This window comes from Drosophila sechellia, chromosome 3R (genome assembly GCF_004382195.2).
Source record: "Drosophila sechellia strain sech25 chromosome 3R, ASM438219v1, whole genome shotgun sequence".
In the NCBI taxonomy this organism is placed as follows: domain Eukaryota; kingdom Metazoa; phylum Arthropoda; class Insecta; order Diptera; family Drosophilidae; genus Drosophila; species Drosophila sechellia.
The window spans coordinates 26,217,471-26,241,058 of record NC_045952.1 but is presented as its reverse complement, the minus strand read 5'-3'; the positions used below and the strand labels follow the sequence as shown (position 1 = coordinate 26,241,058).

Genomic DNA, 23,588 nt, shown 5'->3' with positions numbered 1-23,588 from the left:
GTGTCGTGCCTTTTTGTTATTTTTTTTCGTATTTTTTATTTTTGCGGAGCCACATGAAATATGCGGCTGGCTTTTATTTATGATTTCCGTTGATAAATTCACCGATCTCCACCCATGTCGCTGCATGTGGGCAAACAAACGGGCGGAACGGCCCAAGTTATCGAGAGCATGCAACTTCCGGTCGGGCTTTTCTGTTTCAGCAGCAGCCTTGACACCCGCAGCTAAACTTTAAAATGCAACTGCCCCCAGCAACTTAGTTGACCCAAGAAAGACGCTCCTGCTCCTGATTATCCAGCATATCCCGTGTTGTCGCTCCTGCTTCTCTCTGGCGGCAACTGGCAACCTGCATCTGATGGCCGCCGGCGAGTCGTTTTTCCTTAACTTTTAATTATTTCGCGAAATGCGAAAACGGGAATTGCATTTCGAGGCAGCCCAAGACACGAAATGCGAAATGCGAATCCGCTGACCCCCTTTTGGCCATCTACGGCTACCCTCTGGCGTTTATTTTATTTACCCAGCGCCATGCAATCTCAACTTGCAGCCTTGTAAATCAGTCAGTCAGTCACCAAGAGAGAGGGCCGAGTGCCAAGGTGAGGGTAAGCCCTCACTCCACCTCCACCTCCACCTCTAGCTGCTGCTGCTGCTTTTAGTCCTGCTCCTGCTCCTGCCAGCATATTTGTTTTGTTGTAAATCACAAGGAGCAGCAGCGAAGCAAAAATGTTGCCTGCTTTCTGGGGAGCTCCATCGTCCGTCCACCACTACACATGCCACTTTACACCCAAAGCAAACACGATTTTCATTTGTATAGTATATAGCGAATGGGTGGGGCAGCGGGGCTGAGTATCCAAGGGCGGGGCACAGTGTTATTTATGCAGACCTATACCTCTCTATCTCCCCACAGCCACGCCCCCTTTTGGCATCGAAGGCAACGCGGGAATTGCCTGTTTCTCGTTTTGCCATATTTTTTATTTTGCCGCCGCTGCTGCTGTTGCTGTTTAACAAAGCGCATAAATTCGCTTGCAACTGTGTCCTCAGGGTTGAGTGGGTGGCAAGTGGGTGCTAAGTGGGTGGTGGGTGGATAGTGCTGACCCGCCTCAAGTCCGCCCAGCTGCATCCCAATCCCAATCCCAATCCCCCGCCGATCGGTGCTGCGGCAAAAAGTGTTCGTTTCGGCTTGCTGCGCTTTCTCATCTGCCTTTCGCCTGTTCCGAAAGAGGGTCCTTTTTTGCACGCCGGCTTGTTTGTTTGCCAGTGAGCTGGTCGAAACGATTTTTGCCTTGGCTGGTTGGCAACGCCCACCCCCTCCCCCTTGAATCCCCTGACCAAGCCAAGCAAGCGACCCCTTAACCATATGCAAAATGTTGCTTTTTCTTGCTTTTCCTGTTGCCCGCGCTGTGTTTTGCCCCTTATCTGCACCCACTTGCAACTCCCCTCGTCCGCTAAATATAATAAAAAATAACGCTTGCAACTTAATCTCTGACAGCTCGTTACCCGTTTGCATGAGCACGATATTCATGAGCTGCTAAGCTCGAGTTACAGTAACTCGGAACTGGGTTTGGGTTTGGGATTGGGATTGCGCTTGGCACTGCACCACCGATAGTAATGTTGCACCACCATATCGCTCAATTGCTAAAACCACCGCGAGTGTTTGTCACAGATTGCCTTATTGCTGTTATTTCACCTGGGCGCTTAAAGTAGAATTTATTTATGCACTTGCCACCTTTGTGCAGGCCATGCGACTTTGACATTTCGATTGAGTTACCCGAGCCACCAAGCTAGCGGGTTACCGGGCGGCGGCCATGTGGCCATGTTTGTAATTCCAGAAGGGTCGGGCCGCCATTTAATTTATATAATTATCAGCGGCGAAGCGCCAAAGGGGTCAGCTGGGCATACGATAAGCTACTTTCAGTTGAGACCTGACACTCGCTTGGCGGACTCGATAAGGCGCTTCTGGCCCAAACTCACACGCGCACGCACACACGCACAATTAGCGACCGGGCTAAAACCACCACACACACACGCGAGCATACTCGCGCGTGGCCATTACGCATTCATTGGTCCGCGGGGAGTTCATTGTTGCGGCCAGCAGCTGCGTGCTGCCAAAACCAAATGAGCAATTGACTGCTGCCCACCCCTCTGTAATCACCGCCCACCGAATGACCTTCCCCAGCGGCAACCACACAGCACCACACCACACCCCACTCATACCCACTCACCATTTGCATTATCTCGCTGCCCATTTTAATGTGTCGGTTTGTAAATAATTGCAAAAAACACATAAATTATGTATTTTAATTTACATTTATTTTACGCGTATTTTCAATGAAACTGTTACTTGGCCGCAGCTCCGACCGGGTCGACAACAAATGTTAATTTATTGTTGCGTTCCCGATTCTTCCGCCCTGACATTAAATAATTGTGCATTTATATGATTTAATTTGTGGCCACTGGCCAACGGTCGTCCAAGCGGAAGGGAGCGGAGAGGATTCCAAAAGGATTGCCTTGCATTGGATGGGCAATGTGCCGCCGGCACTGACTAATTGCCAGGACCACGGCTGCGCTCCATGTTGTCACACATTCGAGGCTCGAACGGATTGAGGTCATTGGGTGAGCAGCAGATCGACTGCTCTGAATGCAACAAATTGTAGGCTAAATCCGCGCGTTTCTATGGAAACATGGCATATGGGTCAAGGTATTACACCTAATTGTAAAATACAACTGAAATAAATATGGTTGCACCACCCAATTAAAACACAAGATTAGATATTTATATAATGAAATATCTGATAACACACACGAGATACATTTTTGTGCTTCACTTTTAAGTAGGCTTTTAGATATTTTGCATTTCGCAGTGTAATACTACTGCCACAGAAACAAGACCAAAATAAACCAATATGTGGAGGCTGTTGCAAGATGGGGGAAAGCAAATAAATGCATGATGAATGTGCAACCACAGAGGCTTTTCCTCCGGCATCCTCTTATGTCGTCGGCTCGGAATCTGTGTCGGATTTAATTTGAATACTCGGCTGCTTGAGTAGCATTCGATTCGATCCGAGTCACAGCTGCAGATTAGCCCGGCATTTAGCACCGGAATGGACATGGACATGGACTTGACTGGCCGGATTGGATGCACCTCAAGAAGATCAATGGAGCGGCAGGAAAGCGGCAAATGAAGCGTGCTGGGCTGCTGGCCAATGATGGCCATGATGGCCATGATAGCGATGACGGCCTGACGGCGGATGGAGGAGCGGCAAAATTACTTGCAAACAAATAGGTATAAGTGGAAAGTTTCCCAACAATTTTTCTCAGCTCGACTCCGCTCACTGCTGCCACATGTAAGCCTTGGCGGCAAAGGCAAAAGTCGTTAAAAGTTTATGAAAGTCAAATAGAGGAACGTGCTGAATGGAAGAGCCAACAAGAGGAGACCATGGGGCAAAAAGAATGAAGACCAGAAATTTTTATAAAATAACTAAGCGCAACGAAACGTGGCCCGCTGGTCAGTGGCGAGTTCCACCCGGCCAGTCATGTCGATGTCCATGTCCCTGCTGATTATGTTCTTCCCCCGCCCATCTTGGCCAAGTCATTTTTCAGAGTTTCCACTGCGCCACGCTACGATTTGATGTTCAACATTTGCGGGCTTCAAGTATCCTGGAAAATTATCTCATTTCGGGCAAATAATTCGGAAAATACTTAAAGTATTCGCATTCGCCCGTCTCTGACTACGAGGTAAGTATTTAGTTCTTGAAAATGAGTTTAATCACCAATTAGAACATAAAGTATAAATACATTTGAAAAACTTTCTCACTCGATAAATGGAAGTGAGGAATGCCAAGAAACCACCAGCTAAGTCGTAAATCCAATGCAAGGTAATTCGAAAGTCGCAACTCTGCGAGTGGAGTTTTTCCTCTGATTTGCCTGGAAATGTTTGCAATTTTTTATAGAGCGCCGCAAATTCTGACCATGCCCCGATGGCAAACAACAATGACTCGTCGGGGGCTGAAGTACGTTGTCAAGCGCCATTTTCCGCTTGCAAAATGATTTGATGGCAGCGGCGCTTCCGCCCCAAGTCGTCCTCGTCTTGGCCGTTTCCGCATGCTTCTACCCACCACCACCCCGTAATCCACTACCCTGCACGGCAGTTCGTTCCGCGCTGCTAGCGCTGCATGCCATAATCTTTCATATTGTGCGGCTGCCATGTCAGTTTTTGCATTATGTACGAGTATCTCGGCGTTGCGATGAGGGACTGAGGGGTTCGGCATTATCAATTTGTGCGCTCCAACTTTGTATTTAACTTTTGGCTTTCCACTTTCTTGGCCATCAAGTGGCCTCCGGTACGCCCAGGCTCATCCCCGAGATCGATGTGGTGTGTCCCCACCTGGCTGCTGGCTACTGGATTCTCCGGCGCTCGAGGGCCGCACCCATTTTAATTTGAACTGTCAAAGCCGTGCGTCGAAATCATAAATTTTATTAAGCGCAGCCGAGCGGCCATTTTGGATACGGCGACCCGGTCCCAGGGCCTAGGTATCCGTATCCCAATATTCCGGCCCGGCCCTCTTCTCATCTCATTTCATCTATTAGCCGGACTGCACGGTTTAATAAAAAAGTTTCGGCGTCGCTTAAGTGGGTTGGACAAAGGGCGCGGAGGGGGGCGCCGAGGTTGCGGTTAATACACAAGTATGTATGGTATATATATATCCGGAAATTCCAGAGGTGAGTGTGTCCTGCGCCCTGTGGCCCTGACTTTTTGTAAACTTTTTTAATGCAGCCATTTCGGGGGGCAGGGACAGGGACAGGGAAAGGATGTGGCCTGGAAGTTCGGCTGCCTTCTAATAGAGTCGTAATAACTTCATCATTATTGACGCATAAAACAAAATTTATTTATGCCCGCTTTTCGCATTTGCTTTTGCTTTCGCTTTAATGCAATACACACAGCAGACAGTAGACAATATAAATACATTTATGTGCGTGTGGGCCCGACCACGCCCCCTTGGCCGGAATGGGCGGGCATGGGACGCATTTTATGGAATATTTTTTGGAGAATTTATTTTTTTTTTTTTTTGTTTTATTCCTTTGCGCATTTAATGAACTATGATGAGGGTCGTTCGGCCCTTTCCCAGTTCCCTTGGCATCGAAATCAGCACCCTTTTCGATTTTATTGAACTTTCTTTTTATTAACTTTCGCATTGGTCGCCATTTATTGGCCTTTTTGCGAGAATGAAGGCGGTGTCTTCTGCTCGTCCTAATGATAATTTCTCAGGATTTGAAGGCAGCCGAAAATGTTTTGTAATTGCGAGGAGCAGCGGAGAAATTGTGGGATTTATTTATGCACATTTGTGGAGCGCACAAAGGCGCCACGCCCCCCCGCACAGCAAAAGTATATATATTACTATGCTGGAGCATAAATTTCCAGGTGAAAATGCCAGCCGAACGGAGAACAACGAAACAAAAGCAGTTCCCCCTCAACAAGGCAAACTTAACTAACTGTGAAATTTCTTATTGTGATTGCGTTTGTCATTGCGTTAGTTTACAACTCTACACAGGTGTCCTTGCGCTCCAGCGCAGGTATGTACACCTGTACTAGACTATACACCTGCCCAGGCAGCCGCCCACTCACATGACAAGCGTCGCCTGCCACAACTTTCCATGGAATTTCAAAGACATTGACTGCACATCTCTAAGTTATGAAAATCTGTGCGAGAATTCTCTTAGCTAAAGCGCATTGAACTGTGCAAATTGCGAGCAATTTAATTTTTTCTCGCTCTCCGTCGGAATCAGCTAGCTGGCATCCCGTAACCCGCAACCCCTAGCCCCTAGCCTGGAAAGCCCGTAACCCGTGTTCCGTACTCTGAGCTCCGTATCCGTGCCACATCCCATTGGCCCACCTCTCACGCAGCTGCCCCGCGGGAGGTTGCGAAAACTTTGCGTAATACCAAAAAGTGCTGGCAGCACATTTCGAGTGCAAACTTTATATTAGAGTTGAAGTGCCACACACACTCGCACACGCACACACACACACATACCCGATTGCATACACACCGACTACGGCAAGTAAGTAGAAAAGTGGCAAAAGTGCAAGTACGTGGCTTGGCTTGCCTCGAAGTGGCCAAAACCCACCCCCTACCCCCTTGCAAAGGCACCGACGCCCCCTTTCGCGACCCCTCGCGTTATTTATGAGTTGCGTATGCTATAACGAACTGCAGCAGGGGCAGCCAACGCACACCGAAAGAAATCCGATCGCATCTGGTGATCGATGGAATATCATACGAGAATGTAGCTCATACCTAGAGAAATGCATAAGGAATCAACTGGTATGCAAAGAATAGGTAGTTTTATGCATCGCATGATTATTAGTTCCATAAGATACACCATCAAGTGCGCAGTGTCAAAGGATATGAATTCATCAAACGATTTTTTTTTGTTATTTACTATATTTTTGGCTTAGTGCATCAAAGGCAGCACACACAAAAGCGCAGCAGCACAAAGCAATGCGCCAATATGACAACGACAACTGCGAGAAGCTGTTGGCTGAAAAGTCCTGCAAGGACCCACTGGTCGCAATTACAGAGCACAAGTCATCGACTTGCGCAAAGTTCAGCCAACTTATGATACTCGCCAGCAGCGATTCCTGCTCATTCCTTAGCCATTTCCACTCGTTTTTCCATTTCTTTTCTTCGTTTCTTTTTTTTGCTTGCATACTTTCCGGTAATTCGAAAATATTGCGAATTTCCCCCCGGCTGCATTTCACTAGCGCGAATCGCAGGTAGTTGTCACGGAAACTGCCACCCGCTGACACCACCGTCCACCACCCACATGCAAGCCGCTAACTACCTGGCCGGTGGGGCGATGAAGTTGCCTTGGCACCTGCTTCCCAGCAGTCCAACCCTTTTGGCCAATCCTTTGGCACGCTACCTTGCGTTTCAAAGGAATTAATGCACGTTAAGCCATTTGCCGCCCAGCGCCATTACCTTATTGCCCTGTCGTTTACCATGTGGACACAAAACACGTTTATAAAAGACGGCAGTATATATGACAAAATGGAATAAGTGCAGCGTCCATGGAAAGAAAGGACTGATGAGCGCGGAGATCAGCTTAAATGACACGTTGAGTTGAGTTTTTCCCGATAGAAGGTAAGCACTTAACTATAAAATTTAAATATTCAGGATATGCTTCTGATGACACGTATTTTCTGTCGCATAATAACTTTAAACAGCATTTTGTTCTATGTGACGTTTTTATTGCCAAACGTTTGTGTTTCTTTGTGTTCAGCGTTTTGGTTGCGGAACGTGCGCATTTAATTGCATAATTTCAGATTTATTTTTAATTCAAAAAACCCCTGTCATCGTCTATTGGCCGCTGGCTGTTCCTTAATGGGCGGGAACACACCGCTAGCTACTTGGCATAATCGCGGGTACGGGCGAGTCAATAAAAATAAAAATGAATTTGCGAATTGTGCGCACTTAATGAGTTTCACATGTGCGTTTTTAATTAATAACAAAGCACGAACGCCCACATCCTGCAACATCGGAGCATAGAACACATATTCCACGGGCCAGCGGAAAGCGGCGTTGGTTTATTAAAATAATTTCCCCGGGTGATTCTCCAGTGAATTTGCATTGTATGTTGGTATGGAAATGCCCGTCGGAAGCCAAATATTTCTCTACTAATGCCGAACGCTGTGTTCACAGGCCAATATTGGATTACTCGGGCTAATTAGGCTTCAACTGAATTTCCAATATCGGTTAATTCTATTTGATCGCCCCGCGGTAGGGCAGTTTGCCTAATTTTTATGACCCCGCAGAGGCAGCGAAATCAAAACAAATTTAATCATGTTAATATAATTACTAAAAATTAAGCCATAATCAACACACGCACACCGGGGAGCAGAGCAAGGCAGGCAAAAACCTGCCATGCCAAAACGCCAAATGGCAAACAACAAACGGCAGATGCTCGAGGAGCAGGGGTCCTGGGAATGGGTATTGCGAATGGGGTAAGGGCGGGGGAAATGGGGTACATAACACCAAAACGACCCAAATTATTTTTAATTCCCCGCAGGATAAGCGCGCCTGCGACTCCGGAGGCCTTCGCCAGTTGCTTGCCTTGGCTGCAATTTATCCTGCGTGCTGCGCATATTAACGAAATGATTATGGAATTCATAATTACGCACACACCATGTTGGTCCCAGTGTGTATTGTAAAATGCGTCAACACATTTGCCAGCCAGCCAAAGGGCGGCGGGCGACGGGCGGCAGGATCCCGCAGGAGCCGAGGTCGTCAGACAATGAGCTCCCAGCCTCTCAGTCCTTTGCGGGCCCACATGGCGCATACGCAATTTCCACTGCTCAAATATTTGACGCATACAGTGTATACGGTGTACAGCATACAGCACATAACATATATAGCATATATAGCATATAGCACATAGCGAGTGATTAAATTAAATGACGGGTGAGTTCGAATCGGAACAGCCAGGCGACACAACTAATTAAAAACGCCCAACATTGCGACGTGTCCGGGACCACGAAAGGAATTCGTTGTGCCCAAAATGCGATGGCGAATCGGGGTCATCGGCCCACTTGACCAGTGTCCAAATATGCCAGTGTGTGCGTAATGAACTGCCCTGGCCGCATAATGCGATTATTGTCCCTGGCACCTCGCTCGCCCACTTCCTTGCTCTCCCGGATAATTCAATAAATTGCAATTCCATGCTGCTAACCCGCCCCCAGGGCATTTGGATGCCAAATCAAATGCACTTAACTAAACTATATGCGGCCGCAGCTCTCGATTGGCCTGCGCCTCAAAGTAGGCAACGATTTGCTCGCAGCATAAATTTCGCTTGAGTGGAGAGCAGGGAAATTGTTAAAAGGGACCAGGATCGCCAGGACCCACCGAAAACGATTTTCCTTGGCGAGCTGAAAACTTTTTTAAGTTAATTGAAATTCAACCCAGTCTAGGCACGGGCCACTCACCGGGCTGCAGAGATACCTCCGACCCAGAAAAAGGTTCCGACTTTATTTTTCGTTTGATCCGAACTGGGATTGCCGCTGCCCATTCGAGCCAGGATATTTATGTCCGTGCGTAGGCCTCGAAGGGCACAAGCGCTTTCAGATGCGGATGCGGATGCGGATGGACTTGTTGAATGGCCCACGAATATGTATCGAGCTACCATCGTGGCCAGCCTGGCCAAACAGTTTAGTCAGTGCCTGGCAATGTGCTTAAGTCTCATTTATTTTTCATGGCCCGGCCTATAAAAATTGTAATTTCATTACCACCGACAGGCGGTGGCCACGAAGGTGGGCTTCCTTGGGGTGGCAAGTGCAAAATTGAAACACACTTGAAAAATGAAGGTGCCCGGCAACAACAACACAACCGCAACCAAACGAACACCGAACACCAAAGGTGGTGGCTCAGCTCGGTGTCTGCCTCTGACTATGGCCTTTTTATGAATTTTTAAAAATGTTGCTGTTTTGGCGGCTGGCGAATGGCGGCTGCCGACGCTGATTTCGCAGTCATGGGCAGTCCTGTGGCCACAGGACCCAAATGCCCGGCCACTTGTTAGCCATTTTACCTTCGCCACATGCGAGCTGGCGAGATGGTGAGCTGAGAGCATTTTGGTGGGTGAGTATGTGGCCAAGGTACTTAACTTAAATGGCAGATCCACTCCTTCCCAAGCCAGTCGACATCAATTTAAATTGAATTTTCACTTACCCGAGTACGGGGCTGAGCATGAGGGTCCTTGGACTTTGGTATGCAGCCCAGACGCCCGGCAATTTACGTCCTGAATTAGTCTAATGTAAAATTTAAACCTTAACTTGGGCATTTCCTTTTCCGTTTCGGCTGCTCATCTGCCTCGCAGTTTTTCCCACTCGCTGGCCAGCGGAATGGGGGTTGAGTTCATAATTGATTAGGCCCGACATTTAATTAGCAGCGAATATTTCTGTGCCACTGCGGCTTGGCTTTTGAGCACATTCATAATGCTTTGATGGCGCCGCCCGCGTCCCGCTTCAATGTCACCAATTATGCTAATTAAAGGTGCCGTCGGAAAACTCGAGCCCCGAGCTCAACAATGCGCGCAAAATGTCTCCGTTTACGAGCCCAGGATTTTGGGGCTGGTCCTCCGGGCTGGTGGCTATTTTTAAACGGCAAATTGACGGGCTCAAAAGGGCCGAGGCTTAAAAAAGGGCTAACTAACTGGGCGGGGCCGGGTCAATTGACAGCCGAGTCGTAATTATCAAAATATGTAGAAAATGGATGGCTGGGTGGCTACCTGGGTGGATGGGTGTTTGAATGGCAGGTCCTGGGCCTTCTGGAATTGACAAATTAACATAAGAATGGTTGGCCAAGTGAGCAGCTGAAGAAAATGGGGAGGAAGGAAGCAAGGAAGGGTAACGTTTACGCCAAGAAGGCGGGCCAAATCCCAATTTGCCGCATATCTTAAGCCTGCGAGCGGTAACGAACCTGTTGATGAACTCGAAATTCAAATTTAAGACTCGGCATGGGCGTGTCCTTGCACAATGTCTGCGTCAGCTTAACGCTTGCTGCACTAATTCAATTAAATATTTGTCTTTGTAGTTTTTGTCGCTGGCTAGATGGGTATGCCAAGGCGGTGGAAATATGATGAGGACCAGGATAAGGCTCAGGCTCGGGCTCAGGCCCAAACTCAACACCCCAAAGACAAAGAGAAAGCCAAGGCAGCCGGCTGCCTTCCGCCTTCTGTCGGCTCAGGATAAACAGCTCGCCCATCGCCGGGATAATGCAAATATTGTCGAGAGCGCGCAGCTTTCACTCGAAAAGTGAGATCGGGCTGGCTGCCGAGGGAATGGATGGAATGAATTTATTGCTTTTGGGAATTTTCCACTTGATGGCACTTAATGCGATTTAGTATTTAAATGAAGAACGAGATGGCACTGGAGTTGCGGGACAACAAAGACGATAAACCCATTCGGGCGCATTAAATTAATCTCGGCAAAGGCATCGGCAGCACCGCTGGCGTCTTAATATGGGGCCACGATAATCCGCATCCCGATTTGGTGTATGTATGTATCTATTTATCTATTCTCGGAAAACATCGATGATTTTCCCCGGCGCGGAATAGTTTTCGCTGATTGAAAATCGCATCGGTCACACACGAATGCAGCGAGCAACTGACAGACAGGGCAATCTAAAATGTTTTGCTGGCTGCACAAGGGCAGCGCCTCTGATTACTGCACAAATGCCATGGGTTTCCGTTTCCATTTCCATTCTAGTTTCAGTTTCAATTTTAATTTCCATTTCAGTTGCAGAGTATCGCTGCGAAATCCCCGCACTGATTTAGTGTAAGTATAGGCGTAATTGGCGATTGTTTTTTTGCAGTGATTTTTATTTCGTTATCGTATCGGATAGTGTAGCATGACAATATTTTAGTTGAATAAATAAATAAATAATTGGTGTGTCGTAAAAAGTGTAAAGTGCATAAATCTAGTTGCCAGGCAGGCGGCAGGCGGCAATGTCCTAATTAGGTGTGGAATATGCGTATAAATATTTTTTTAAACGGTAACTGTTCTATTTGGTTAACAAAATAAGCCAAGCAGCCAATTGGCCGTTGCATTATTCAATTAAAGCGCCTGCATTAATGCTAATGCAAATAGCAGCAAAACTAATTGACTTTCCATAATTTCACCGCTCGGCTGGGCCAATGAATAAATATTAAAATTAACTTAAACTCGCTACCCGTCACATAAACGAAACTAGAGAAAATTATGCACGAATTATGCTAATTGCGTATAATCAAAATAAGTTGAAACGAAATACGTCTAAATTGAACCGCCACCCGGTAAAGAATAAATAATTGATAAAGTTATGAGATATATAGCATAATCGGACGAGGTCGAAAGATTTTTAACTTTTTTTTTTTCGTTAAGCGGAAGAGAAAAAACTTTCAAGGAAACCTACGGCTAGTCGAGCCTTAATCGCCTTACAACTACTATTTAACATTTGTTCGCTTATTAAGTTGTTCATAGAACTTACTTTTGATATATCATAGATATATGGTTCCTAAAATTACCTCGACACCTTCATGCTGCCAGGGAAGGATGCTCAAGTCAGGTTGGTCCTTTAATCGTGACTGTTTGCTTTGAGTGCTCTGGACACTGCGACCTTCAGGCCAATTTCGCCTCGGACTACTAATGGCGGTCCAGCTCCAGGATGCACCCCAGTCAACGGACATCCTCCTGTTGAGCCATTATCCTTCGCGTGGACAGGCAGCAGTTGAATAAAGATGTCGCCGGTAAGTCAAACATGCGCAGATGCAGCCGAATGACCAGCTGCAGTGCGGGATCAGAGTTAGATCTACGATCGATTGCGGTAAAACTGGGGGTCACTTAAAATCCTGCCACGGCGAACTTACCTTCGCCAGCGGACCCGGATTTTACCTTAGTCTAGGTCCAAACTTAATCGATGCACGAACTTACCTTCGTGCCTAACAAGATTGTGAGTGGTATGTACAAGGACTAAAACTAATGCTCGCTAGGCCCACAAGGCTAGTCGAGAATAGTCAGCGGATCGATTGGATCGGATCGGATCGGATCTGGGATCTTGGATCAGGTGGGTCGGTCAGGTGTGCCACTTACAACTAGCAATAAATAACTGGCCTGCAACCTAAACTACTGGCTGTAGGGATGGCAGAACTGGTAGACCAGCCGCTGTGACCTCTCCGTCTTCTTCATGATTCCCTTCTTGTAGTACTGCCGGATGGAGCGGGACAACTTGTCGTAGTTCATCGCCGGTCGGTTCTTGCGCCGACCCCACAGCTTGGCCACCCTCACCGAGTCCTCGATCTTGAAGATGCCCTTGCTGCGGTCGATCCACCGGATGGCCGTGCCGTTCACCTGGGGCGAAGCCAGCAGCTCCTTGAGGAACTGCCACAGGTGGATGTGGGAACCTCCGCCGCCGGTCCGCCCGCCATTCGGTCGTTTTACTGTGGCCGTACCGCCGTTGGAAGCGGTGGTAGCGGGCGGTGAAGTGGAACTGCCGTTCAGAGGTGCCACTTGTGCATCTGCTTCCATGTCGTCGTCATCTGTGGAAGAGGTACATTCGAGTTAGTCAAACTTCCAAGATTAAATCAATTTGAAGTCTATGCAAACAGTCTTCTACTGATCAAACTCACCTTCGCTGTCCTCGTTGTAGTCCAGGTCCAAATTGGGCATCGCATAGCTGGCTGGCCAGAGATCAGTGCTCGCAGACTGCTGGGAATGCTGCTGATGAGCGGGCTGGTCGGCGTAGGCCATCTTCCAAATCTCCAACTGGGCGTGCAGCGTGCTGCCGCTCTGCAAAAGAGAGGCGAAAGTGATACATTTCGAATGGGTACAGAGCCTTAATCCTTGTCCAGATCGCAATCTAGACGGCATATCAATTGGAAATTCTTGGGCAATCCAAGTGCATAAATTATGTGCAGTCTCCATGGTGCAAAAGCTGCATCGACAGCAGCAGCAGAAGAAGTATGGGTGCTCATAGTATGTAGTGGCAGCAACAAGCAGAGACAACGGCGACGACTTACTTTCACCTTGCAATGTCGTTGCTGGTCGTTGGCTCAGTTCGAGTGCTGCCAGTCCCGCTCGTGCCCCTCTTTTACCCCCTCTCCCGCCCCCTCCCTCGCACAATCATCTGAGCGGCGACGATGGCTCGTAATCATCCGTCCAAGTGCTGCAGTTTCACCAAACAACCTTCACACATTCTTTCACCTTTACAGCCATGACCACGGTTACTAATTTTCGTTTCTTTGGCGACAGACTGCTCTCCGATTTCGTTGTCGTGCGCGTTCGTCGCCTAAGTCTTTTGTTTTCGGCCTTTCTCCCTGCACTCTCTTCGGTTGCCAAAGCCCAGGCAGCGGCAAAAGCAAAAGCAGCACCTAACGAGCCTAGGCGAATGTAATCATTGATATATTTTTGGCAAAACTCTCGACGAGCCGAGAGCACATGCTCGCTGGATGGTAATGGGAATGGGTTGCGTGGATGTGGAGTAGTTTAGATAGATGCCCAGCCGCCAGCTCTGCCTAATTGCTGGCAACAGGTTTCAAGTTTTTGATTTTGAGGACCGAGCTCTGAGCTTTGGCTCTGTAGTTTTGCGTTTTGCTTTCTGATTTCTGATTCCGAATGGGCCTGTAAGCCGCTCTGGCTGGCAGCCATGACGTCAACGCCAGTTACGAAACTTGTTTCGTTTTAGTTTTCGTATCGTATCGTTTGGTATCGATTCGTTTTGTTTTGCTCTTCGTTGGCTTTGTTGTTTATTTGTTAGCCATTTCCATTCCATTTCGACCCGTACGCGAAATTCAATTCAATCGCATTGATTGGGCCTCTCCGCATATTGGCTCTTTGCTATTGGCATTTGCATTGTGTTATTGTTTTATATGCCATGGGCTATTGGCCCGTTGCTTTGTGCTGAACGATTTTGTAATAAGCCCAACTATTTTGGCACTCGCCCAGTTAAGTCATACGTGTGATTTTGAGTCACACTTCTTATGGCCTGCCTATGTTTCTACACAATTCCCAATCAGAGGTCTAGGTGTCATTGAAATTTATATATGGTGGTCTCTTCTATTTTCGTGGAATTTTGAAATTACCTTCTTCAACAAACCGTGTGTCCATTGAGTGGAATCTATTTTATGTGTCATCTTTTTTTGACTTGTTTAATATACAATTTATTTTATCATTAAACTGGCCACTTAAAATTTGCATTTACGTCTGTCTTCGATTTCACAATTTAAAACCCGTTGTTTAAGTTTAGAACTTTAAACTCTCCAATGTACTTTCGTTAACAAAACGGCTTATAATATGTGATGTATCTAGTGGCTCCCATTAAATCAAACCAGTTCACACATTATATCTATAAGGCGAAAAATACATTTTTTGGCTACCCAATAATTGATATTCAGTTAAATCAAAACCACAAGCCTCTTTATAACTCGGTAGAAGCAATGGAATTCCAAGACTTCTGCCAGTCAACTGGAAAACCCTAGAGATTTCTGTGACACCTCTTCAATAAAGTCTGTGATTGACTTTCGGACTCACCTCTGGTAGTCGGCGCACGAATTCCTCCTCGCTGAGTAATGCCAGCGCAGCTCCGTTTTCGCAGAAGTGCAGCGCCAAATCGGCCACCGGCGGCAATCTGAACTGGGCCAAGGTGGATCGGAGCCATGCGTGTACCTGGGCGGGCGACCAGCCATTGGGATCTGCAGAAATCATTCTGGTTGCAGTATACTTTTCGAAGGACTTGGGTACTCCCCACTCACCCTGCGATATCTGCAGCTCCGCGCAGATGGCGTCCGCCTCTCGTTTGGCATGTTCCAGGGCCAGTGAAATGACGGGCTCAAAGTCGCCGCGCACTTCGGCCAAGCCTCCGATGAAGGATTCCAGAGCCAGAGGCTTCAGGTTGTGTCGCTTCTGGAAGCTGGTGTCCTCGAGGCACTCCCGCAGTAACTGGTGATCGGGCTTGGTGTCCTGCAGATTCTGTGGGCTTTGTAGACTCTGCTGCTGCAGCAGAGAGTTCAGATCAATGAGGCTCTCGATGTCCGCATCCAAGGGCTCGGCCTTGATGCTTTCCCCGCAGGAGGATCTGGGCGATGGCGTTTCGCAGTTGGACTCCGGCGGAGAGGGTGGCAGGATGTGCAGCTCCTGCTTGATGCTAACCGCCTCCAGCGAGGGCGATGGACTGTTTAGACTGTCGTAGCTGCCGCCAAATCTACCAAGTCCATAGGCAGCGAACTCCGACTGCAGCGGACTGGATTGCGGAGAGGGATAGGCACTGTGGGGATAGGCGGGCGGTGGAATCAGCTGATGGCTGGAGGGGATGTTATAGGGCGCAGTGGGCTGCTGTTGCTGCTGGATGGGCTGGCTGTCCCAGGCGCACTCGACCTTGATCTGGGGGGCGTTGTACTGGAAGACTGTGGTGGGAATGGGTGCGGACTCCTGCGGCAGCAGCGACAGGTCGAAGTTGTCTGCATAGGATGAGTACTGATCCGTCGGCGTGTGGGCCTGGAACTGATGTGGCTTCAGCTGCGGACTGTGAGGCATCTGCAGAGATGGAAAGAAAGTGGTGTCAAAGATAAATACACAGGAACAAATATATATAAACTATACCAATTTTGTATTAAAAGAAATAGATTTTAAAAATCTTTAAGTGATCCCACATCTTTTGTGTAAAATAAAATAAGCTTTGAAATGTATCTCTGCAAATGTTTTTACCCATTGTTCGCGATTTGATTTATTTTCTCTAAGTGCAAGAACTAGAGTTACCCAAAAAAAGAGGGCCAGGCTGCTAATTGAAAATCAAAATTTTGCTGGCGCCATCTTGCCGGGACTTCACTAATTATCCGGCGATCTGAGATGTGGAATTGCGGCCACTTGTCTTAATTATCACGCCCATGAAAGTTAATTAGTTTTATTTCTTCGATCCCATCTGGATTTTTGCGTATGTGCGGACGCCTTTCTAATTCGTACTCACAGCACCTACCTGACAAGGTATGGAAATTTTCGGATCTGATTCGCTACTGATTCGGTTCTGATTGAGCTGAGTGCTGGTGAGTTTGGAACTGAGCTTAACCTTAGTTATCCACCGATGATGGCGGCACTGGAAGCGAAGCCGACGAGACAAGAGCAAGAGGCTTACTAAGCTCGGAGTGGCATTGATTTTCTCATTTATCAAGTTGCGATTTGCGACAAGTGACGCCACAGAAGGCAGCTGCGAGAAGAAAAAAAACCCAGAGGTCCCTAGACGAGGGGGTGTGTACTTTTTTCGAGCGGCCAAACAATGACTAGATCAAAATCAAAGTGTTCTCCGAGCTCTGGGCTTCACAGACCCCATCCCTCCCACAGCCCGCTGTCTGGGCTAGGAATTTATTTGCCTTTTTTGAGTTTTATTTATTTATTTGCACGGCAGCGTCATAAAAGAAGGCAATGCTAATATGGCCCGAATGCGCTACCAATTTTTACCTCCGAGAAACTGGTTTTTCATTAAGCAATGCAGCCAGACTTGTGGGGGCCCCGGGGAGGAGGGGCCTATATAGTCAATATGGCTATGCGCTGTGCGCTTATTATTATAAAAAACAGCTCATACTGGATTTTCCGAGTAGTGCTTTCAGATATCAGATATCTGGGAGGCGGTGGGCAGCAATATTATTGGCTGCGCTTGACGACGCCATAATTCTAACTAGTCACGATGTTATTACAATTTCTGTGTTTTAATTGTTCGACAACGGGGCGTATGAGTGATTTCAGTTCGCTTTTCTCGCCTGCCCGCTAATTGCCAGCACAAACATTTCGATTTCGCCGCAGCACTCGGTGATTACCTTGCGTAATCTGCATATTATTAGAGAGATATCCCAGCCGTGTACTTCACCCGAATCCGAGCTGGGATTGAAGTCACATAGAATCGAAGTACCAAGGAAAACTTAGGACATGATTCAGCAGCTGCAGTCAATGACTCAGTCGAATGGCCATAAAAAAGATGGTGATTGCCGTACAAAAACTGCATAATAAATTGAGCTGCTACGGGCCATTTATGGACCATTAAGGACCAGACAGCCTGCAAAATGTCAACTAGTTACTACACTCGGCTTCTACTAAATGTGATCGAAAATATAAGCCATACTCGCATTACATTTTATGGCCATTAACTGACCACCCTCATAAATTTTCAAAACGAAAAAATAGGTCTGGAACTTAATGCTCGAGGGAAAGACTCTCTAAATAGTTAATGCAAAATAATGCTAATAAATATTCCCACATTGGGGGGGCCAATAAAAGCGGACTGAATTTGCATATTTTGTACTCAGACTTTGATTTATTCGCTGTGTCATATTCTCCTACCCTTAGACAAACCCACATCCTCGCAGCTGGGTGAATTAGATCACTCGGGTTATTCCAGCATATGGATTTCCTGCTGCTTCGCTCCAAACAACAAAGACCTCGGCGATCTGAATCATGTGGTGTACTCGTAAATTTTAATTAAATCTCGTTCTACAAAAATCGAGAAAACAAGCTCGCAGCTCGCAGCTCAGAACTCAGCGATTCTGACAGAATCGGAGTTCCCAGTGCCGCAGAGAAAGATGCGGACAAAAGGCTTTTTGTGGCCAAACGCTTTTGACCGGTAATATTTCATTGGCGTGTCGGACATGGGGCGGCTGTCAATAGACGCTTTTGTTTGCAGCGAAGCTGGAGGGGATCGGGCCGAGAATACCTCGGAATTGCTGCGATATCCATATACTGCCATATCGATATGTCGAGTTACCATTGGCACCCGCACCCATCTACGTCACAGGATTGTTGATTTCGGCTTGTTTTTCGCTTGTTATCGATCACCAAGCGTTGGGTGTCAAAGGCGGGACATGGAAACAATGGGCCCGGCAGCAATTAGGATTTGGAACGGCTCTGCCAAGTGGCTGTCAGGTGCGGATTGTATTTTTAGAAAAACCACAGCGCCATTGTAGACACATTTAGCCGCCAATTCTATTTTTAAAGCCATTAACAATGGCACCAAATTGATACGACTTGGAGTGTGGGTGCCGTATCGTATCGTTTAGTACAGTGTTGTTGTGAAAGGGAAATATGATAAGTTGTGGACTTTCCACCTGTCCACGAACAGGATACATTAGTACTCAGTACTCGATTCGATTCGATGAAAACTCTAATCGAGGAACACGAACAGTGAGTAATGCAACCAAATCGGATGGTCAGGAGGAACTCACATGTCGACTGACACGCACCGACACCAAAAGAATTAAATTCCAATTAAATTATAGCAATTTCGAGCATCCGAAATGCCATAACTTCAAAGCTGACTCATTTCAAGCGGGCAGACAGGCCGACGAGCAAATAAATCGAATATGCCGAATTTATTAAAATTCCAGCAGGCTGATAAAAATTCATTTTCCAGCATAAACAAAAGAAAACGCCCGAATGGCCAAACAAAAGACAAAACAAAATCAAATCGGAGCACAGCCATCGATGGCGATGTGGAAATCAGAAATCAGAAATCCGAAATCTGAAATCAGAAATCCGAAATCAAAGATATGAAGACCATGTTAAAAGCAAACATTTTGAGGCGCTGTCAAAGGCAGTGGCAGATTTGATTTCCCTTTTAGGGCCAGCAAATAGAAAAACCCTTAGCCGAATTAGCAACAATAATATTTGAGCAATGTGCCGGGGGGAGAGAGTAATAAATTGAAAATACACATCCGAGCCCCGGCCGAGGCCACACAAAAAACAAAGTAACAGAAAAACAAGTTTTATGATTTTTGTGGCTAACTCAAGCTCAGAGCCAAAGTCAAACAGAATCAAATTCATTAGAACAAGTCGAAGCCACTGTCAAGAATGTGGCATATTTATTTGTGTGCGCTTGTGGTGGCTTTGCCTAATAATAAAATCAAGTTTACGTTTTAAGACAAAAACGACAAAAGCATTATTAAAAGCTGCGATCAGATAGCACTCGGGCCAGCTTATTGTCGTACCAGCCTTATAAGCCGCACAGCCCCACAATAAATGGAACGAATGGCCTGGCCAACGCCTAAGGCGAACTCACGACCGATCTATATAAAATATAAAGTATAAAACCATTTAACCAGATCTTACACGGGGCGCACCCAGGCCCATAGACAAAGGAGACCTTGGTTGGCCCCAGCCCCAGCTCCAGCCCCAGAATCGTACTCGGAATCGGAATATGTATCTGAATCTGAAGCAATCGGAATCGCAGGCAGACAAAAGGTTGGAGTGAAGGGTACACACGTTCTTAGCGTGGCCAGTGAAAAACGAAAAAAAAATAAAATGAAAACCATAATAATAATATAATCAGTTGCAAGTGCAGCTTTGGAGGCCTTGAGTGCTGACATGCCGCTGAGTTATGGCCAGGTGATATTTAAATTAATTTATATGTATCTTTGAACTAAATAAACAAACTATGCTAATGCCGCACGGTGCTAACCTCAGGTGTTCACTTGCCTTCCAGCTCCCAGTCGGCGACAATTGTCAGGTAATCTGTTCTAATCGCATTATGGCAATGGAGCTGGCAAAAGCCAAGCCGAGCCAAGCGAAGCCCGTCTGACCCCGAACTCCTCACCACCCTGTTCCTTCAGTCAAATTGTTTGTTCAATGATTGTTCGCTTTATTCGCGCGCTTCGGGATCGGATATACCATATAGCATATAGCCAAGGGGGCTATGGCCATGTTGAAGTGCGCTGTCAACAGCATAGGCACACTCATACACACACATGGACACAGCGACAGAGATACTCTGGCAAATCCCCCGGCGGTATCCATCCACGTACAATCTACCATATACCATCTACCATCTACCAGTTCTCGGATGCGTGGGTTAAGCTGTCAAAGAGACAAGACTTATTTCTGCTTATTTTTACATCGCCCGACTGGCTGCCTTCTGTTTGTTTCACTCATTATTCTGTATCTTTATCCCTGTATCTCTAGCTTCTTGTCCCCGTATCTGTGTGTGTGTGTTTGCAGTTTGGTGTTGGTTTTAGCCACTTCGTGACGGGGCAAAACTTTTCTGCTTGCAGCTTGCCATTCTTCGCTATTTGCATTGCATTTAATTGTCGACATTTCATGCTAGATAAATGGCTGCCAGCAAGGTTAATAAATATCTCAAATGGGTGCAACATTTCAATTATGCTGCATTCTTTGCAGCCTGCTTAATATGCCAAGTGTCTGGCAACTGTAACGACCCAGAATGTTCCGGCTTGTCGTCTTGTCCGCTGGCCTGGGAAAGCCAGCAACTAACCAGCTAACCAAATTAATTAAAGCTCCCACTTCGACGACCTGGTCTGAAGATCTCAACCTCTCAGTATGCCTCACATTAACCCGCCCGATTACTACTTGGACACTCTTCTGATGGACACTCCAGACACACACCCACCGCACAAGTGGCACTCACGACCCGTCCAGTGCAGGCTGGGAGACTGGACTCTGGGCCCATCCCACACCCACATTCTGGGCAGGAATGCGCTTATGTCTAGGCACTGAACCCTGCGAATCCAATCCCTTCTGCACTCATTATGCGCTGCACGCACTGACAATTATTCCGTATAAAAGACGTTGCGAAGCCAACTCATTTCAATTTGCATAAAAGCCAGGCGAGATTCAATGCTGAAGCCGCAAGACAAGACCCGCAACCACAGGCTGCCGTGGCAATATTTTAGTAATACACTGCAAAAAAATGCTAAATGTACAGAAGAACAATTACCATTTGTCATTTGTCTCTTTGGGGTCTCAAAGGACGTGGTACAAACGAGTGAAATGCTGATAGAATTCTCATTCGGAACGGGGAAAGCTAATTTCGTTGAGTGCATGTGCCACAACAATGGCCAAGTTGGGAGCCACACCCAAAAAGTGATTATTATTGTATAATCGGTTTGATTGATAACCAGTCGTTCTGGACAGGATGGAATAGGATTGGCTAGCTTGGAAATGGCCCTTGACTGGGCGAACTTAGAAATGCCACTCTCGATGGATTCTCGATGGAAAGGCCTGGCGCTGAGGGAAAGAAAACCTGACAAGTTGAAGTATTTATGTCATGTCGAGTTTTCCTCAACTCGTCTTGTCTCGACGCGGCTTAGTGTGGCTGAGCTGCGAAAGCGGCTTGCATTTATAATTGTTGGCAGTAGTATTTATTTTATTATGTCCATAAATATAATGAGAGATGAGTGTGGCTGCCGCTGGAGGCAGACTGGCAATCTTGCAATCTTGCAATCTTGCAGTGCATTTCTAGGCGCTGTTCCAAGCCACTTGCTTCTGTGTCAGCGTCAGCGATTGGAAAAGCGCGGAGACACATTTCCATCAAATCAATCAAAAATGGTAAATACAAGTTTTTTTTCCTCGGCATTTTCCGTATTTTCTTTTATTGCAATGCAGGCAGCAGCATCATCAGCAGCAGCAGCAGCGCCAAACGTCAAAGTCTTGCGTACATAGCCGATGGAGCCTAAGTAGGTCCAACAAAAAGTATCTGCTGCATCGGAATGCACTTTCCGAGTGAAATGCCAGTTCAGGCTCTTACTCGGCGTTTGTGCTACTGTTTGTTGTCGTGCCATAGTTGACAATCATTTAGAATCACTTCTTGCAAAATGAAAGCATCTTTTGAAAGTTGCTTTGGATGCTGTCGCTTTTGCTGTTGCTGTTGCTGTTGCTGTTATTGTAATTAAAGACAAATGCGAAAATGTAACTGGCTGACTTAGTGGGTACTGGGGCTACTCTCACCCAGTGACACGCATTCGCATCAGCATTCGCATTCGCGGGATGCCAAGTGCAAGATGCAGACCGAAAGATACTTTTGCCGCCTACACGAGATGCGCTGCGCTGCTAATTAAAAGCCGCAGAGGCAACTTTACTGCCACACCGAACTGCGCATAATGTGCCAAGCGACAGATACAGCTACAGATACTCTATATTCCGACACGAGTGGCCCCTGATGATAATGGCGGGCGAAAGGTTATCGGCTATCAGCTACGTATGTAAATCTATAGCTATAGCTATGTTTTCAAGCAGCTAGGGATGCAGAGATACATTATCGCGACTTACCTCACTGGCTGGCATGTACAACATTTTCTCGTACTCCATTTCTGAGTCGCGCTACAAACAATTATGGTATTTCGCATATATTTTCTCAGGCTCTAGCTACTGTATCTGTAGCTCCAGCGTAGCTGTATCTCTCGGCATGCAAAATGCGAATCGTCAGATGCGAAAGTCTCGGGTGCTGCTGTTCAGTGCGCTGTCTCGTTCTCACTCGCGGCCTACCGCTCTGGCCGTCTCCTTCTGGGTCTTTCACTTGTTGCTGTTTTGGTTTTGATTTTAAATGTTTAACTAGATTCACTCAGCGTTTTGTTTCACTGCCTCGGCCTTGGTGTTCATAGTGGAGGGGGTATTGAATTGTTTTCGAGAGTTTGTTTTGTTTTATTTCGACTTTTGAGCCAGTTTGTTGCATTCACTGGCTATTCACTGCATTTCGTTACTAAAATTTCCACTGGCAAACTTGTTGCTCTCTCCCTCTCTCTCTTTCTCTTTCACTGTCTCTCTGGCTGTCTCTGTTTAGCACTGGAGTGTATTGCTCGGTCCGCTTGTCGACCGTTCGCCAAGTCTTCACGCTCGATTCTGTGAGCGGTACGTGCTGCGATCGCTCCGCTTACCTCATGCCCAGAGCTTTTGAGCCGCCAAACTGGTTGCTAAGCTCCTCTTTCTTGCCAAGAGCTTTGCCATTCAGCCATCGGCGCAACATCGATGGCAAACAAAGGTCCATCAATGTACAGATACTGAGATACCCATACCCAGATACTCTCAGATAGCCAGATGAAATTTATTGGCTCGCATAAAGTGACGCAGACAACTGGGGCAACTGCAACCGTGATTGAATGGCTCGCAGCCACGCCCCCAAAAAGAGTTTTGGGCCAGGCGGAAAAACGTCAAAATGTTTGGATGCATGTCGATGGCATTATCATTTCAGCTTCCGTTGCAAAAGACGCGAAGACGCCGCCAGCGTCCTGACATCCTGAGATGTCCTGTCGAAATACAATTTAATTTGGCATTTATATTTCATTGCCCAACGACAATTTCACAGTTT

At 46.9% G+C, this 23,588-nt stretch overlaps 1 protein-coding gene across 2 annotated transcripts; it reads right to left on the bottom strand.

The window, feature by feature from the left end:
- Positions 1-11,330: 11,330 nt before the first annotated feature.
- On the bottom strand, positions 11,331-23,130 carry LOC6618710 (DNA-binding protein D-ETS-4). 2 transcript variants are annotated; one of them, XM_002042933.2, is made up of 5 exons: positions 22,553-23,130; positions 15,265-16,045; positions 15,044-15,204; positions 13,144-13,303; positions 11,331-13,053 (listed from the first exon to the last, which is right to left on the bottom strand). In XM_002042933.2, the coding sequence occupies exons 1-5, from the start codon at positions 22,589-22,591 to the stop codon at positions 12,641-12,643; spliced, it is 1,554 nt and encodes a 517-aa protein (XP_002042969.1). In that variant the 5' UTR covers positions 22,592-23,130; the 3' UTR covers positions 11,331-12,640. The 2 variants fall into 2 exon arrangements, with proteins under 2 accessions (XP_002042969.1, XP_032577471.1); XM_032721580.1 differs by lacking the exon at positions 22,553-23,130 and adding an exon at positions 16,575-16,595.
- Between the last annotated feature and the right edge of the window lie 458 nt (positions 23,131-23,588).